Source organism: Panicum virgatum, chromosome 2K, assembly GCF_016808335.1.
Source record: "Panicum virgatum strain AP13 chromosome 2K, P.virgatum_v5, whole genome shotgun sequence".
NCBI classification, from domain to species: Eukaryota; Viridiplantae; Streptophyta; class Magnoliopsida; order Poales; family Poaceae; genus Panicum; species Panicum virgatum.
Window position 1 is genome coordinate 63,257,704 of NC_053137.1, and position 18,036 is coordinate 63,275,739.

Genomic DNA, 18,036 nt, shown 5'->3' on the forward strand with positions numbered 1-18,036 from the left:
AGATCTAGTTTCTTTGCAGTCCAAGTTTGCTACTATTGTTTGTGAACTAGAGGAGCTTAGATCTAGGCCTGCTTTGCTTGGCGCTTGTAAGCTTTGTCCCACGCTTAGGTTGGAGCTAGAGGAGAAGAACGCTTTGATCAAGTCTTTTGGAAAGACTAAGGTCATAGAGTCTAGCCCACCTATTGACTGCTCTGTTTGCCCTAGTTTGATCTCTGATTTGGATAATCTTGCGGTAGAGAAAGCCAACCTGGAGAATGAGAATACCTATCTTAGGGCGATTCTTAGTTGGGTTTCTAGCAGTGAGCCGCAATTGGGCATGATGATTAAGCAGTTCAAGCGTGGTGACGGGTTTGGGGTCGGTTACACATACACGAAGTCAGACTTTGACAGGTTGTATGGTAAGATTGGCAAGGCTGCTGGAAACACTGCTAGCACGAGCACACAGCCTTCGCTTGTTGACCCCGCGGATGGTGTGCTTAAAGAACCACCTAAAGCACCTCCGCAGAAGCAGGTTTGGGTTCCAAAGCCCAATGTGCTGAGGAACCCCCTTGACACACTCCCTGCTGCCACAGCCCAGGTTGCCCAGAAGAAGAGGGCCGCTCCTCCCCGTCCGCAGGCTAGGCCTCCACCTCCCAAGCGTGAGGTGAGGTACCACTGCGAGTTCTATGACAGGGAAGGTCACCTGGAGGAGTTTTGCTTCAGGAGGAAGCAGGCTGTGAGGCGAGAGCAGGAGAGACGGAACGCGGACATGTGCTCTGCTCGGGTGCATGGTCCTTCTCGGCGTGGTGATAGGCGAGATGCTAGGGCGCGCCGTGTAGGTGGAGGTCAGGGAGACGGTGGTGGTTACCGTGCTCCAGTGGGTGGTCGCTTTGCCGGCCGTGCTCCTGGTCGTTTTCAGTATGGCTATGGACCACAGGACCGAGGTTTTGGAGGAGGTTTTGAGGCTCCACGCTTTCCTCGCGGTGGTGTTCGTCAGTCACGCGGTAGACGGGATGGGGGATACGCTTTGTCTGGTTTTGCTAACCCTTCTGTAGAGCAAATGGCTCGACACTGGTTTGCTTCTCACTTTGCTAACCCCAGTGTTGAGACATTTGATCACCCTTTGTCTCACTACTGATGTGCAGGTCGGGGGCTTGGAGAACAGGTGGATCATGGACTCCGGTTGTTCGCGCCATATGACCGGGAATGACAAATGGTTCTCCAGCCTCACCCCGATGCGCTCAAAGGATTACATTGTGTTCGGGGATAATGGAAGAGGAAAGGTACGTGGACTTGGCGCTGTTCGAGTTTCTGATCGCTTTACCCTGAGAGAAGTTGCTTTGGTTTCTAATCTTGGTTTTAATTTGCTCTCTGTCTCGCAACTTCTTGATGAGGGGTTTGAGGTTCGCTTTAAGGAGGGCTGTTCGCGTGTTCTTGATTCTAGAGGAGATTTGGTTTGCCGAATTACACCTCGCAATCGAGTTTTCTTGGTTGACTTCTCTGGAACTCCTTTTGGCCCTTCTCATTGCTTGTTGGCTGGTCCTTCTTCTGATTTGTGGAAGTGACATAGGAGACTTGGACATTTGAGCTTCGATTTGTTGTCGAGACTGAGCTCACTTGGCCTGATCCGAGGATTGCCCAAATTGAAGTTTGAAAAGGACCATGTTTGCCATCCGTGTCGCCACGGGAAGATGATTGCCACTTCATATCCGCCTGTTAATCAGGTGATGACCTCTCACCCTGGAGAGTTGCTACACATGGACACTGTTGGTCCTTCTCGGGTGATGTCTGTTGGTGGGAAGTGGTACGTTCTTGTGATTGTGGACGACTTTTCTCGCTATTCTTGGGTCTTTTTCATGAGAACCAAGGATGAGGCTTTCGAGTTTGTTCGAGACTTGATCTTGAGGTTGAAAAATGAGTTACCCCAGGCCATGAGAGCGATCCACAGTGACAATGGCACAGAATTCAAAAACGCTCGTTTTGACGCCTTTTGCAGTGATCAAGGGCTCGAACACCAGTATTCTTCTCCCTACACTCCACAACAGAATGGAGTTATAGAGCGGAAGAATCGGACGCTGGTTGAGATGGCGAGGATGATGCTCGATGAGCATAGGACTCCTCGCAAATACTGGGCTGAGGCGGTTAACACCGCTTGTTACGTGTCCAACTGCATTTTCTTGCGTGCCTTCATGCACAAGACTTCTTATGAGTTGCGGTTTGGACGCCAGCCCCATGTTGACCATCTCAGAGTTTTCGGTTGCCGGTGCTTTGTGCTGAAAGATGGAAATGTTGATAAGTTCGAGTCTCGCTCGTTCGACGGTATTTTTCTCGGTTATGCTTCTCACTCTAGAGCGTACCGTGTGCTGATTATTGATACTAACATCATCAGGGATACTTGTGAAGTCACTTTCGACGAGACTGCACCGTGCAATTCTTCTGTCTTTGAAGTTGCAGGAGATGATGAGCTCGGCACCTCCATCTTTGAAGATGAGAAGGAAGAAGCTGCAGATGGCGATGCTGAGGCTACCACGCGTGCTGTGGACCCAGCTATCTCTGCCACGAACTCGGAAGATGACGACGGCCCCGATCCGACTACGTCTACTTCACGGGGGCTGTTCGAGGAGGTGACTCAGGCTTCACCAGCTGCACCTGAGGAGGCACCAGCTTTGGTTGAGGAGGAGGCGACTTCGACACGGGAAGCACCGCGACATATTCAGCGCCGCCATCCACCTCAACAGATGCTAGGTGATCTCAACGAGCGAGTCACCAGGTCCAAGGTAACAAGTATCGCTGGCTTTGCTCATTCAGCGTTTGTTGCCTCTTTTGAGCCCAAAGATATTGGACACGCTCTTTCTGATTCTAATTGGGTCAATGCCATGCATGAGGAACTTGAAAATTTTGAAAGAAACCAAGTTTGGGTTTTAGTCAAGCCTCCACCTGCTTGTAATCCCATCAGAACGAAGTGGGTTTTCAAAAACAAGCAGGGTGAGGATGGTTTGGTTGTTCGGAACAAGGCTCGTCTTGTTGCCCAGAGGTTTTGCCAAAAAGAGGGTATTGATTTTGAGGAAACTTTTGCCCATGTTGCTCATTTGGAAGCTATTCGAATCTTTCTTGCATTTGTTGCTTCCAAGGGTTTTAAGGTTTTCCAAATGGATGTGAAATCTGCTTTCTTGAATGGTTTTATTGAAGAAGAGGTTTATGTGAAGCAACCCCCTGGTTTCGAAAATCCCAAGTTTCCAAACCGTGTTTATAAACTTCAGAAAGCTCTTTACGGTTTGAAACAAGCACCTAGAGCTTGGTATGATAGATTGAAAACCTTTTTTGCTGACTCAGGGCTTTAAAATGGGATGTGTTGATAAAACTTTGTTCCTCATGCGATCTGGCACTGATTTTCTTTTAGTTCAGATATACGTGGATGATATTATCTTTGGTGGCTCTTCTCACGCTCTTGTCTCCAAGTTTTCTGAGCAGATGTCCAGGGAGTTCGAGATGAGCATGATGGGTGAGTTGCAGTTCTTCCTTAGGCTGCAGATCAAGCAAACTCCTCAGGGCACTTTTGTCCATCAAGCCAAGTACACTAGAGACTTGATGCGGAAGTTCGACATGAGTGACTTGTCTCCTCAGCCGACTCCGATTAGCACATCTACGGCGCTTGATGAGGACTTGGACGGCGAGGCGGTGGACCAGAAGGAGTACAGGAGCATGATCGGCTCCCTCCTGTACCTAACGGCGACGCGACCGGACATTCAGTTCGGCGTCTGCCTTTGTGCGCGCTACCAGGCTTCTTCGCGCACCTCCCATAGGCAGGTGGTGAAACGCATCTTCAGGTATCTGAAATTCACCCCTGAATTTGGTCTTTGGTATTCTGCGGATTCTTCTCTGGTTTTGGTGGGTTTTTCTGATGCCGATTTCGGTAGGTGTCGGTTGGATCGCAAGTCGACATCCGGCACTTGTCAATTTCTTGGTACATCTTTGGTGTCTTTGTCCTCTCGCAAGCAGGCTAGCGTAGCGCTTTCTTCCACAGAAGCTGAGTATGTTGCCGCTGCTAGCTGCTGCTCCCAGATACTTTGGATGAAACAAACCTTGCAGGATTATGGCTTGAGTTTCGGTAGGGTTCCTATCTTTGTAGACAACATATCAGCCATTAGCATTGCAAAGAACCCTGTCCTACACTCCAGAACCAAGCACATAGACATCCGATTCCATTTCCTGCGAGACAACCATGAGAGAGGACACATAGACCTGATCCATGTCCCTTCAGAGAGGCAAACCGCAGATATCCTCACCAAACCGCTAGAGCAGGACACCTTTGCTCGCTTGCGAGGGGAGCTTGGGGTTTGTTACCCCTTTTGATTGCTGATTTTTCTTTGGTTAGCTTTGTAGATTTTATTTGCTTCTCTTTGTTTTCTAGGTTTGGTAGTTGCATTATGCATATGCATTGTACATATTTGCATTTTGCATTGTCTCACTTGCACTAGCATTCTTGTATACATTTCTATGATCTTCTAGTGCCTGCTAGTGTGAGTTGATAAACTTGATCATGTATAGCTTGCTCCACTGTGTATATGACATCATCTGAGTTAAGCTATTTTGATTTGAAAATCTGAAAACATGATCACCCTATCTTATTCATGCTAGTGTGACCTTTCGTTCAGCAATTCATATTTGAAATGATCTAAATCTGATAAAATTGCTTGAAATGTTCTGGAAATAGATGGAAAAGATCCAGGTGGGATTGCTTGTCGCACTGATCGAGCTTTCGGGACGGCTCACTTTGCACTTGTGAGAACCCGGGTAAGGCTGTGCATGACTGAAATGAGTGCTTTAAGCTTCTGATTGTCTTTTGGCATAGGCTTGGCCTCGTTGCTAAGTAAAGCATGACAAGCTTTCAACCCCTGGCACTTAGAATTGCTTGATATAAAAATTGATTGAAAAATGAATGTTGGCAACTTGTTTTGGCTGTTTTGGCTCACCTGTATGAGTATGAGTAGCACTGCTTTTCATTCCCTACTTGTTAGTGCTAGATCATGGGTGATGCTTTTATTTCTCATAAACTGAACTTGCCTAGCTCTAGACTGATATGATATACCCTATTGAGCTAGATGCAGGTCTTGTTTATGTATGCACACGTGCTTGTGACTAGATGTTGCTCATATCCTTGTATCCCTGAATGCTTTCACTTACACCTCCTGCATTGCATTCTTTGCATAGCATCTGTTCAGGGGGAGTTTTAGCTTCAGGGGGAGCTTTAGGTCTTTTTAGACTTGATGTGTGCATGTGCCAACAAGGGGTAGAATTTTGAGAGAAGTGATCGAACAAGGGGGAGACTTGTTTGATTTTTGAAAAACTTGTTGTGCACAGGGCTTCGAGAGTGCATCATTTTGGGAGAGTTGCACTTGTGAGAGGGAAAAACTTTGCTTGGGAGTTTCTGCTTTGGTTTTGGCTACTGGTTTTCCTCATTTTCCTTCTGCTTCTTGCATGACTGCGTCGAGCGTTACCTCTATCTTTGAGGAGTCATGTTTTGGCTTTTGATCGATTGCGTCGAGCTGTTGCCCTTGTCTTAGGGGATCGATTTTGCTTTGCTTGAGTAAGTGACTGTTCGTGCCTTTCTGAGCCTTTTGTCACTTGCTTGTGCTTCTTTGTTCTTTTCTGGTTTCATTTCTCTTAGTTCGTTTGTGGTGTGTTGACAATGCACTCATCAAGGGGGAGATTGAGGAATGTGAGTACTCTACCCTGCCTATGATGAGTGAATTGTCAACCGTGCGGTGTGATCGTGTGCTTGGTCGTTGGATTGCAGGTACACGGGCGTCAAGTGTCGACGGGGAGCTGCCGTGGAGGTGCTGGGGCCGATGGACCGTGCGGTGGACGGCGGTGAAGGGCAGCCGAGACCGGAGCTCGGACCGGGCGGCAGCTGTGGCGTCCACTCCAGGATCGAGGGCGGAAGCGGCGACGGAAGGCGGGTTTCTTGGTTTGCGCCATAAAACCAAGGAGGCGGACGGCGGTTGAAGACGCCAAGTCGTGGAGGCACGGGCGTTGGTCTCGGGACTGACGGAAGCGACGGGCGTCGACGGTGTCTAGGGCCTCGCTGCGGGCGAGGAGGTGACGGGTGTCGGGCGGCGTCTAGGGCCGTCAGAAGGCCGAGGCGGGAACGGCGTCTAGGGCCATGGCGTGGAGGCGGGAATCTTCCCGCGGGTGAGGTTTTGGCGGTTTTCTCAAAACCGGCCACTTACCCGGGTTTCGCGGACCCTCCAAAACCGCGGACTGGATCTTCATCAAGACGGCGACATCGTGGAGAAGACTTCGTTCCGAAGAAAGAACCTCGGCCGTCGGATGAGATCGTGTACAGGGGGTGCTGCAGGCCAACCGGTCTGACCGGTCCCTGGCACCGGTCTGACCGGTCTAACCAACCGGTCTGACCGGTCCAGCGTACCGGTCTGACCGGTCCCGCGGGTATAAATACCCCTTCACTTGTGTTAGGTCAAGTGCGGCTTTTGTAACTCGTCCGTGAATTCTCTGTTTCTCCAGGCCGCCGCCCCTGTGTCTCTCTCCCCCTGTTCATCTCTTTAGGGTAGATTTGAATGTTGTTTGTGTGAGAACTCTTGTGGATTTGATTGGGAAAGGAGGCCCTAACCTCCTCGTGCCCTCTGGGCGGTTTGAATCAATCCATCTCCTCGTTTTGTGCCTTGTTTGATGAAATTTCGATTTCGTTTTTGGTGCACTTGATTGCGAGGAGTCCACAAGTTCTTTGCGGTGATTTCCGTGCTTCTAGACCTGTCCTAAACCCTCTGGATTCACTGGCTTGTTCGAATTTGTTTTCTTGAGTTCTTGAGAAAACCCCAATCCCTTTTGATCTCTCTCATAATTCTCAAGATTCGTTGATCTTTAGGACGAGATCTTTTAGGGATATGATCACGGGGTAGGGGCGAAGCAATCCCCCAAGTTTCATCGATTTTCGTGGTTGTTTGGTCGAGATTCACCGTTTGAATCTAAGTTTTTCGGGGTTTTCTGGGCGCTACCGGTCAGACCGGTAGGCACGACCGGTCAGACCGGTCTGCTGGATTTTGAATAGACTCGACCGGTCAGACCGGTCCAGGCAGTTCGGTCCTTCACAACATATACACAGTAAGAATCCACAAGAGTACACACAGCATCCTGGCGAGCTCTCGAGTTAAGGCCACACACATTCCAACATAGAATTTTTGATGGGTTCATCCTATATAGTGGGGGGTGTCGACCAAACGAGGAGAGTGATCAAACAACTGATTCTGAAACATTAGCCTCCTCTTCATCAGGAGTTGCCCACCCAAAAAGGGCAGCCATGGCCTGTACATGGGTGCCAGGTAGTGAGCCGGAGTTTGCGAAGAGCTTGTCGTACCTGTCCATGGCCTCTTGGTCAATGCCCTTTGTTTCCCCAATGATGTTTAGAGCACGCATCACTTTCTTCTTCGATTTCGAAGGCAGTGCACAGGAAGGAGTTTTAGGCGCCACTCCCGCAATACGGCGACTGCGACGTGGAGGAGCAGCAGGGGTGCGCGCCTTGGAATTCAGCCTGTTTGCTTTGGGAGTGGGGAGAATTCTTGCCGTCTTTTTGGACACTTTACACAGGAAGCGAGTTTGCCGGCTGGACGGTGAGTGATCACACTCAGGGGTGGTGCCGCCACCAGCTGCCGGGGAAATGTCCACCTACCGATCGTGCAGTTGTCGTGGTCGCCGGGAATAGGTTTTGGGGAGACCTGGGACCAAAGGAGTAGGGTGACGCAATAGCTACAGATCCCCATCCAAACCAGGGTCTGTCGTTCCTGGAGCAGGGCCTTCCAATGGAGGCCAGACCACTTCAAGTGTTGGAGACCAGGTGCTGGTCACAACATTGGGCGCAGAAGGTGCTGGTACAGGGACAGAAGCCGTTGACGTCCCAAGAGCATCAATCTCAGGGTCACCATCATCCTCCTGAGAGACGTCCAAGGAGTCGGCGGCGTCAGCTGATCCCTGCCCTGCCATCACCGGGACCAGAGGTTCTGTCTCAATGGCCGCGCCCGCCACGGAAGCAGGGGCCGGAGACGTGGTGGTCCCAGGAGGCGAGAGCAGAGTGGTTACGGGGGAAGCAACATCAGCGGTGGTCAAGGAAGGCACATCATCAGGGGTGGTCGTTGAATCGCCCGAGGTGGTAGCAGCAGGCAGACAGTCGACGGTCGCGGGCTCGGGGGGGGGGGGGAGGGGCGGAGCAGGTTCCGAGGACAGCGCGCCCGCCTTGGTGGGGGGTTGGAATGAGGTGCCCGTCGTCGCAGCCGCCGCAATCGAGTCGCGCAACGCATTGGGAACGATCTGGAGCACCTCGTGCGCGGGGTCAACCGACATCCCGAGAATAGGGGAATTGAAGAGCTCTATTCCCGGGGCGGCGTCTCGGGCCGGCCCCTGGCCCCCCTTTCCCGGTGGGCTCAGCCGGGTGCGAACAGGGGCGCAGTGGGCTCCTACACGGAGCCGGGTCACCGCACGCCACCGCAGCCGAGTAAGAAGCACGCTGATGATGATTGTCGCCCCTAGGTGGAGGTGGAGGCGGTGGAGGAAGCATGTCGTCGTGAGTCAGATCGTCGAAGGTCATCACCACGACATCAACGGGGTAGCGCAGGCACTGCCGTACCTGTGCGCCACTCCCCGCCGCGACCCAGGGCTCAGCAATCTCCAACTGAATCACCGGGGGAATGTCACCGGGGTTGGAACACCACGCCGCAAGATGGAACGTCTTCCTCTGGATGGCCGTCATAGGATGGACGTCACAGGGGAGACACCAATCATCGAGGAGCTGCGCCGCCGTGTCCAAGTCCCAGGTGTGCGCCGGAATTCCCCGAAGATCGACCTCCACCTTGGACAGGAGAGAGCTGGCCGACGAGCCGAGGAAGCGCGACCATCTCATGAGATGCAGGCGAGCAAGAGGAAGATTGAAGGGCCGCTCTCCGTTGAAAATACGTGTTGTCGTGGCATCATCAGGTGAAATCAAGAGGAAGCTTGCCGGCCCCAAGCTGTGAATTGCCAACAAGCCATCCTCGATCTCAAACCTATGTGCGATCGCCGGCACAATGGAGTCCGCGAGGTCTTCGGGGGAATTCGCAATCACCGACACCACAAGGGCCCTTCCGACGAGGTCCTCCTCTCGCTGACCAATGGCGGCCGAACACGAAATCACCTTGAACGGTCGTCGAAGATGGCCAGCGCCGGTGCTGTGGCAGAACCGCCCGAATTAATCCGGCTCAAGTGTGCTAACCATCTCCAATAAGACAATACAGGTTAACACGCACTTCAAATGCAGTAATCCGACAGCACTGTCGCGTAAAGTCCTGATAAAATCACCTACGCTTCGATCGAACCCAAAGCTTGCATAAAACTCACATGAAAGCGAGTCTAGAGATTACAACGCTCCAAAATTTATTACATCACAAAGTACATCATAAATTTATTACAGACTGAGTTTAAAATTCAGAAAATGCTTTTGAATCATAAAAGAGATCATCAGAGTTCTTTATTGCAGCGAAAATAAAATGATAGACTAGCGCCGAAACAAGACGTTATGATGAAGCCCGTACATGACATCAACCATACCCCGAAAAGATCACCTGAAAACAAAACCACAAGCAAGGCTGAGTAATACTCAGCAAGGCTTACCCGTCAACGGGTATAACTTAGTCCACTTAACTAGACATCTAAGACTTATTGGCTGGAGGGGTTTGTTTTGCCGAAAAGCAACTAAGAATGGGTCCTTACTTTCATATTTTAGCTTTCATAATTCTAGTTCATTTAACCATTCTAGATGAGCATATATATCTAAACAAGCATGTTGGAATAAGCATTCAAAATACATCCATATTATCATCATCATCTTCCACTTGTTACTCTATGTAGCAGAAGTGTTAAGCAGTCTCATTGACCGTGAGCGGGGGCTGATTCGAATCGAGTTAACCTTGCAAGGCAAACCTAACACACATGCATGGGGAGCGAAGTCACCCACGCAACATTTCACATTTCTTCTCATATTGCGGGACAGGCCCACCGCCCTCGACTACAGAGTACGCAGACTCTGCACCCGCGCATTAGCTAGATGGAACCGAAGTAAAGATGATAGGGAGGTATGTCCCACGTCACGGTCCAATCGATTAATTTGCTTATCGATTACCATATTTCTCGGCATGTGGCTAGTACGTTCAAACGCTTAACTTGTACCACACACTGCGGCCTTAGTACATTTTCACTAAACTGACGGGTCTCAACCACAAGTACCATCCCATGACCCCGCCCGTAATCCTTATGATTGCAGTATGTGATAAACCAGTCAAAATCTATAATCTCGCGGACTTTTACCGATCCTAATTAGTAGAGCATCTAGTCGAGCTTAACCTCTATTATTCAAAATATGGGTACCTAGAATCATGCATCTATGGTTTCAATCAACTCCTGAAAACTTAAATGCACAAATAAATTACAACATAGATTGCATATAATTAAAAATAATAGGAATTAGACGCGCCGGGACTTGTCTTCCTAGGCAAAAATTAGCCTTGGGCTCTTCCGAACATTGGTCCGGGTCTTCGACAACTTTAGTTATATTAGTTTGAGCTTCACGTAGTTTGTTCTCGGACTCCGGCACAACTCGTTCGTTCCCGTCGATGAGAGTAGTCGATTATATATGAATGCATATGTATGAGTTATTGTAATGACAAAACTTTAGTATTTATTTCATTATAAAGTTGTAGCACAAGTTTTATTATGAAATCTCTTCATTACATTTTCTTGGGCAATCGTTTATAGAGTAGTAATTAACTTGACTTAAACTCATAAAGCAAGTTGGGTTTCTCATTTTTGTCTTTTGTCATTTTTCACATAGAAATGTAGTTTATTTACTATCATTACTAGGAAGGGTTTCTGGTACTGAAATTTTTATGCAAGGAACAAAACTTAATTACGAGCTTAATGTAAAAATTTTCAGCAATTTTCATGAAGCAGATTAATCATGGAAAATAAACTAAACAGTTTCTGCTGGGACAAAGATTCATTTTTATAGAACAAAGTAAGTTCTAGTTCTCAAATTTTTACAGAGTGTTACTAATATTCTAACCAATCTTCTGTAAATATTTTATATTTTTCCTATGCAATTTCCATAAGCAACAAATTATCTAAACTAAATCTACATTTATAAAGATCTAATTATACCGAGAGTTCTATGGTGTTTCTGGCTCTCAAATTTTTAATAGAATCTATTCTAAGTATTTTCATGCTACAGAAAAAATATCAGCATTTTTATCCTATAGAATATTTAGTATTGCATTTTCTTAATTTAGCATGTGCATAATTATTCGAGCTAGTTTTTATTAAGTAAAACATCCCAAACTTTTTGTGGAGTATCTACAAAACTACAGTATTAATCTATGTAACTTTCATCTACAAACATGCAGTGTAATGACCAGTGCAAAAATAGCAACTTAAACCATGTGATAAGATGAGTAAATCATATCTCTGGTTCCATTCATTATTTGATTCCAAAACTTGGCATGCAGGTTTGGCTACTTAAAAGTAGCAAATTTTATAAGTTTCATAATTTTTCAAGTAATATAACTATTTATCATGAATTTGTACTATTAACATGGATTAAAACCAAAAGCTTAGTTAAACAGTTTTAATGGATTTCAAACTTTTATACTACTGTTCTTGTATCATAACAACTTCTCTGGAAAAGTTTTATCCAGAAAAACTAAGTAGAGCATCAAGAACTAAAATAGGTAATTTAAACCTAGATTAACCCAAGAGCTAGTGAAACATATAGTTACAATGGGTTTCTGGTCATGAAAAATTTATGTGATACTTTAATCAGTGATGTAAGGCTATCATCCAAAAATATCCTATATTTCATGAGTACAACTCCTAAAACAAATATGAGCTATTATTTCTAATCTTTATCCTAGATTAAAATGTAAGCAGAATCTAAAGATGTGCATGTGAAGAAAGTTGTAGAGTTTGTTACATGGATTTCAGGACAATTGAGTTTGCATTTTTATAATTTTTCTATGAATTGTTATTGATTTTACAAGTTCACTAATTCATAGTTCATGCACCTTTTCTGTTCTAGACCCTGAAATCAAGTTTTAAAATTATGAATGGGTCCCTGGCCGGACTTGCAGCAGGGGAGGTGATTCCCGGCCGGATTCCGGCGAGGAGGCTTGCCGGCGGCGTGGGGAAAGTTGGGGGAAAGCTAGAGGGGATCGAGGGCTACTTGCCCGTGCTTTCGGTTGGGGTTGCGGTGGACGGTGGCGGGCTGTCCACGGGCGCCGGTGGCCGGCGGCGGCTCTGTTTGCCGGCGACGGGGTTCCGGCGAGGTAGAGAGGGGGCGGCTGTGTCGAGGAGCTTCAGGAGGATGAGGGGAATCCGTTCCGGGGGCTATCTCGTGCTGGGGATGGCTAGAGGTAGGGGCTCAGCGTGGAGTTCGGTGGGCGGCGTCAATGGTGGTCGGCGGTCTTCCTGGGCACGCGAGCAGGGTCTCTGGTGCCCTTAGCGTAGAGGAGGGGAGGAGGGTCTGGGGCGAGCTGCCTGGGGGAGGCGCGGCCTGGGTGAAGGACAGGGGCTCGGCGCGTGGCTCGGCCATCCTCGGCGTCGTGGCGAGCAGAGGACGACGGGGGCACGTGTCGCACGTGGGAGGCGCCAGAGAGGGTGGTTTGGGAAAAACCAAGGGCGAGGAGGCGGTTTAGCTGGGGGCACGACGCGTGGTCGGCCAGGTGGCCAGCGCCGGCGTACGGACGCCGTCATGGGCTGGGAGCAAGGAGGAGGAAAGGTAGGAGATGAAGACAGTGGCAAAACTGTAAATAAGGAAAAGTTTAGGGTTCTGTTTTGTAAACTGAATTTTTCTCCCTATTCCTGGCCTTAAATAAAAAACTTTTGAATATCAAACTTGTTCAATTTTTCAAGATCTACAATTTTTGTTTCAGACACTTTTTCATTTGAGCAATGATTTGAAAGTTATTTTAAAACTCTAAGAAGACTTAATAATTAAGAAACTTATTATTATTTCTTGTGCAAACTTTCATTTTCTCCCTTAGGCTTCAACTTGATATTTGTTTAACATGACATGGTGAATATATCTATTCATTTTTATAAATATTTTTGACTTGATTTAACAGTTATAAAACATTTAGTTGCTACTAGTACTACGTTGTCCATATACGCATGCACATTCACACATACACACAACATGTTTTCAAAACATATGCATGACTTGAATTATTCTTATTTGTTAAGTATGATTCTAGGTTTATTAGGCATGATATCATGTTTAAAATTTCTTATATTTTAAAACCTGGAATGTCACAGGTGCTCTGGCGTTCCACATCACTCGACGCGAGGGAAGGAAAATCGGCGGCAGCTTCAGGGCCAGGCGATGGACGGCCACGGGTCCGTCTTCTCTTCCGCACCCGCTTGCGCCGCCGCCCCGGCCGGAGGAGGCTGAAGACGCTTCCATTGGAGTGGACCCGGAAGTAAGAGCAGGCCCGCCGAAGTTGGGGCAGAAATAGGGCGCCACACCAGACGTGGAGCAGCGGCAGGGCAGCCCGAGCGGCCTACCGGGCAGTAGGAGAAACAGTGCCCCAACGCACAGCAATGGAAACACCTAGTGCCAGACTTGCAGAAGGCCGCCCGATGACCTGGGGAGAGGCAGTTGAAGCATTTCCCACGCAGGTCGACCTGCACGGGCCGAGGAGACCGGCGAGCGAGACATCCAGCCTCGCGTCGCTTCCTTCTGCTGCCAGTCGTCTGCCAACCCTCGGCGTCCGGACCGGTGGGCTGGGCATGTGAACGATGGGGTGGCGGGAATACCACGATCCTAGGAGGAACGGTGCGCGGCGGGCTCGGGGACGGTGGCACGGGCGAGACCGGCCGCGTGGAACTCGCGGCCACAGCTGCCAACACCACCTCCCGGAAGGAAGGGGTAGGAAACCCGGTGGACTTGCCGGAGGGCGGGGAGTCCTGGGACCAATGGAGCGCCTTGCTGCGACCCGTCAGTGCGCCGGGAGGGGACGTCGGTGCGGAAGAGGGTGGGCCGTTGTTGGTGGCCGCCGGGTTCGGTGTGAACGGCGGCGGGATAGGTGGTGGTCGCCGGACTCGGAATGAACGCCGGCGAGGAGGGGCTGTGGGTACGGGGCAGGGGAGGTGGGACGGCCGAGGGGGGAGGCAGGACGGAGGGAGTACCCATCTCTTAGTAGTGTTGGATTTCAGTCACATATGCAGATATCAAATCATCTGGTGATTAAGGAAGGATCATTGTGTAAAGTGATAGAATAAAGAGAAGAGAGGGGGCTGTGGTGGAAGAAGCCCAGCTAGAATTCCCGAAATTGACAACAGTTTACTCCTGTTACTTAATTTGAATGTATATCCAGACTTGCAGGTACACCAGTACCTGGATACCCAACACAAGTTTCTCAAATTAAGGTGTGAGAAGAGAAACAAGGCATTCATACATACACTTGGGTTGACCATAAAAAGTGGAAAAACACTAAAAAATTACATGTAACCGAACGCTTGTAAAGGAGTAAAGTGCACCATAATCCTTTTGATGATTTGAGCTTATTATAAGAAAGTTTATTTTATGTGTTTGCTAAGTAATATGAAAAGAAAAGGAATGTCAGGTGGGTGACCCTACCAAACATCAATAATATTGATTGGAAGAATCCACAGAAATGCATATGGCTCAGTTGGAACTTGCAAATCTCCAAAATAGCATATCATGTGTGGTCAATCTAAAGAACCTACTGAGACAAACCCAATGGTAATCCATTCAACTCCTAGAATCACAGAAAGATGAACATGCATGAATTACTGGCATTTTCCTCTCAGAGTTCAGACTACATGAGCAGATCATTTAGAATATGTACTTTTCTGCAGATCATTCAGATCATTTTCCTCTTGAGTTGACGATTAGCAGCAAACATCTTGAACTGACTGAACTGATTCTAGAAGTCCATTCATTGCTCTCCTCCTCCTATCCCTGGTGGTCATGCGCTCACCATAGGTTGACAAAATGTCTGCAAGATCAATTAGTCCAACCTCCCTCAGCCTCTTTCCAACCTCTTCAAACATTAGTGCCCCCTCCTCATTCGAAAAATAGTATAGGAACTTGTTATAATCGAACCTTGGCACATTAACCCCACCCCACATTGCCCTCTCAACAAACTTAGTCGCCTCCAATGTCCTTCCAGCTTTCACCAAGCCACCAACAAATATGCTCTCGAAGTTCACCAATGGGTCTCTACCCTTCCGGCCTCTCTTCCCCAAATGTCCCTGAAGTAACATGATGTAAGTGTGCATGTTCGGTTCACATCCCCTGCTGATCATCTCCCTGAACACCTCGGTAGCCTCCCCTGCCCGCTTTATCCTCAGCAGCCCCTTCATTAACCCATGATACAGTGCAATGTCCTTCGCCCTAACACCACGAAACACCTTGTATCCTTCCCTAACCCTTCTCCTCGCAATCAGCCCATACACCAAATCACCCAACACATCCCCGTCCACCTCCACACCTATCTTCACCATTTCAGCGAACACCATGTACGCGCCCCACACCTTCCCATCCTTGCACAGCCAAGACACTACCGCGCGGCAGCACGCACCTCCGTCGTCCTGCACTCCACTCCTCCGCATTCCGTCGAACACCTTCATGGCGTCCGCGGCGCGGTTGTTTTTGAACATGGTGACCACAATCTCCTGGTACGCCGCGGCGCCCGGCTCGAGGCCGCGCCTCTCCATGCCGTTCCACACCCTGCAGGCGTCCGCGAGCGACCCCGCGCGGCAGTACGCGACGACCAGCAGTTCGTCGCACCTCGCAGTGCGCGAGACGCCGTGGTAGTGCTCGGCGCGCTTGATCACCTTCTCCGCCACGTCCGGCAGCCTGCACGGCTCCGAGCACGCGACGTCGGTGACGAACGTGAGGATCCGAGCGCGGTGGCATTCGGGGAAGAGCGTCACGAGCGCGGCGATCTTCCCGACCTCGCGGCTCGGGGCGAGGCCGCGGACGGCGGCGCGGAGTGCCGCCGTGGAGAGGAGGGTGCGGGGCAGGGAGAAGAGCGTGGAGTGGAGGAGGTCGATGTTCCCGGACTTGGCGAGGACGTCGAGGAAGCGCGCGGCGGTGGCGGGGGAGTGTGGGAACCCGCCGTCGCCGGCTCCGCTGTGGCGGGAGGAGAGGTGCGCGAGGAGGCGGTGCACGGGGCGCCAGGAGAGCGGGAACCGCGCGGAGGCCTGGAGGAAGAGCTCGCGGAGGTCGGAGGGTGCGGTGGGAAGCGACAGCGCGGAGAGGCGGCGGTGCAGCTTGTCGTCGGGATCGTGCTGGTGCTGGTAGAGGATCGTGCAGAGGCGGAGAAGCAGAGCGGGATCGGTCGGCCTTGGCACGGGCGCCGGGGCGGGAGACGACGCGGAGGTGGAGAGGAGGCGGCTGAAAAGGAAGAGGCGGGGAGGCATGGGTGGACGGTGGCGGGCCGGTGGTTCAGTCGCTGACTCGCTGCGGTTTTTATATTTTTATATTTTTTATTTCCGTTTTTAAAAAAATATATTTTCGATTTGAAAATTTACAGAAATATACCCCGGCCGCCCCGCTGCTGGGCCGCCCGGCAGCCGGGCGGCAGGGGCTTATCAGCAAAAAAAAACAAAAAAAAATTACAGACAGGTTCCTGGGGCCGGTCGCCCGGCTGCGGGGCGGCCGGCCCCCCACCCCTACATAAGGTGTTGGCTGCCCCTCACCCCTCATTTGGCTTACTAAAAATCCAGAAAAAAAGAAAAGAGAGGGAGTGATGGAGAGGAGGGGTGAGGGAGAGGCAAAGCGGCGAAGCCCTGTCGGATTTTCAAGCCGGCGATTTTATGTAACTAAAATTTTCTACATTTTATAAATAGATTATGTTGTAATTATTTTTTTAAAACAGTAGATTAGCAATCAGTTCAATTATTGTTAGGAGTGATTAGTGTTACATTTAGGTGCAGTTACTTGTAGTGATTAGCGTTGATATAGTACATTTAGTGTTAGATTTAGTATTAGAAAATACTAAAAAATTGTTAGAGAAGTAAAAAATAAAAAAATGCAAGATAATATTAGAAAATTGTAGAAAATATTAGAAAATTGTTATAAAATAGTTTAATTATTATTAGGAGTGATTAGTTGTACATTTAGGTGTAGTTACTGATAATGATTAGCGTTGATATAGTATATTAGCAACCTGATTGCTCACTTGTGATTGCCAGGGCTCAACACCATGTCATTCTCAGGATCCACCTACATTACATGGAATAAGGTGACGGAAACAGTCCCCCAAGGAGTACAGGTGCCTATGTGTTTTTGCGGATCCTTGTGTAAACTAATGAAATCAAGGGTTTTGGGGGGACGACTTTGGCAAGAGATTCTTCATGTGCGAGAATTACGAGTACGACCCGCCCAAGCATTACAGCAAGGACCGAGCAAATGTACTACAAAACACTATCAGAGTTTGTCACTTTCAGATCTAGTAATGACTTCTAACATGATTTGGGGAAAGACTCCACCGCCTCTATGTGATTTCGTGCAGTGGTTAGACACCGAGCAATCTCAGCATGATAAGGACCACGTGGAGCGTCAAGCAAGGTGGGCTGCACAAAGTTGGCAATGAATGCTGCATGAAGAACAGATGGAGGAGAAACGCAAGAAAACCAGGAAGAGATTCAGAAGAGGATTGCAGAAGTGGAACGTCAGAAGGCAGAGGAACGTGAAGCTGATAGGGAGAGGAAGCGAGAGAGGGCCCGCCGTGCTAAGGAAGCAGGGTCTGAAGCTATTAGGAAGGGAAAATATCTCCGGTGCACTCAGTAAAGCACAACCATGTAATCCCGTCATTTTACATTTCCTAAGGCATGTTAGGTTTACTCACAACACGAGGTAATCATGTTGCACATGCCATGGTTTTCATTGTTCAAGTATATAGTAGTACGAACGCCTTAGGTCTCTGCTTTGTAATCGTAGCATTGTTTACAAAACTGTATTACAAACCGAAAATTTATGATTCGTAACTACCC

At 49.0% G+C, this 18,036-nt stretch overlaps 1 protein-coding gene across 1 annotated transcript; it reads right to left on the minus strand.

Moving 5' to 3' along the window:
• Positions 1–14,615: 14,615 nt before the first annotated feature.
• Positions 14,616–16,498, minus strand: LOC120693903 (putative pentatricopeptide repeat-containing protein At1g26500). Its single transcript, XM_039977104.1, has one exon. The coding sequence runs from the start codon at positions 16,459–16,461 to the stop codon at positions 14,926–14,928; it is 1,536 nt and encodes a 511-aa protein (XP_039833038.1). The 5' UTR covers positions 16,462–16,498; the 3' UTR covers positions 14,616–14,925.
• Positions 16,499–18,036: the final 1,538 nt, after the last annotated feature.

Bases quoted from the DNA above. Each gene is read 5' to 3' on its own strand.
- LOC120693903 (XM_039977104.1), bottom strand. From the start codon at position 16,461: ATGCCTCCCCGCCTCTTCCTTTTCAGCCGCCTCCTCTCCACCTCCGCG.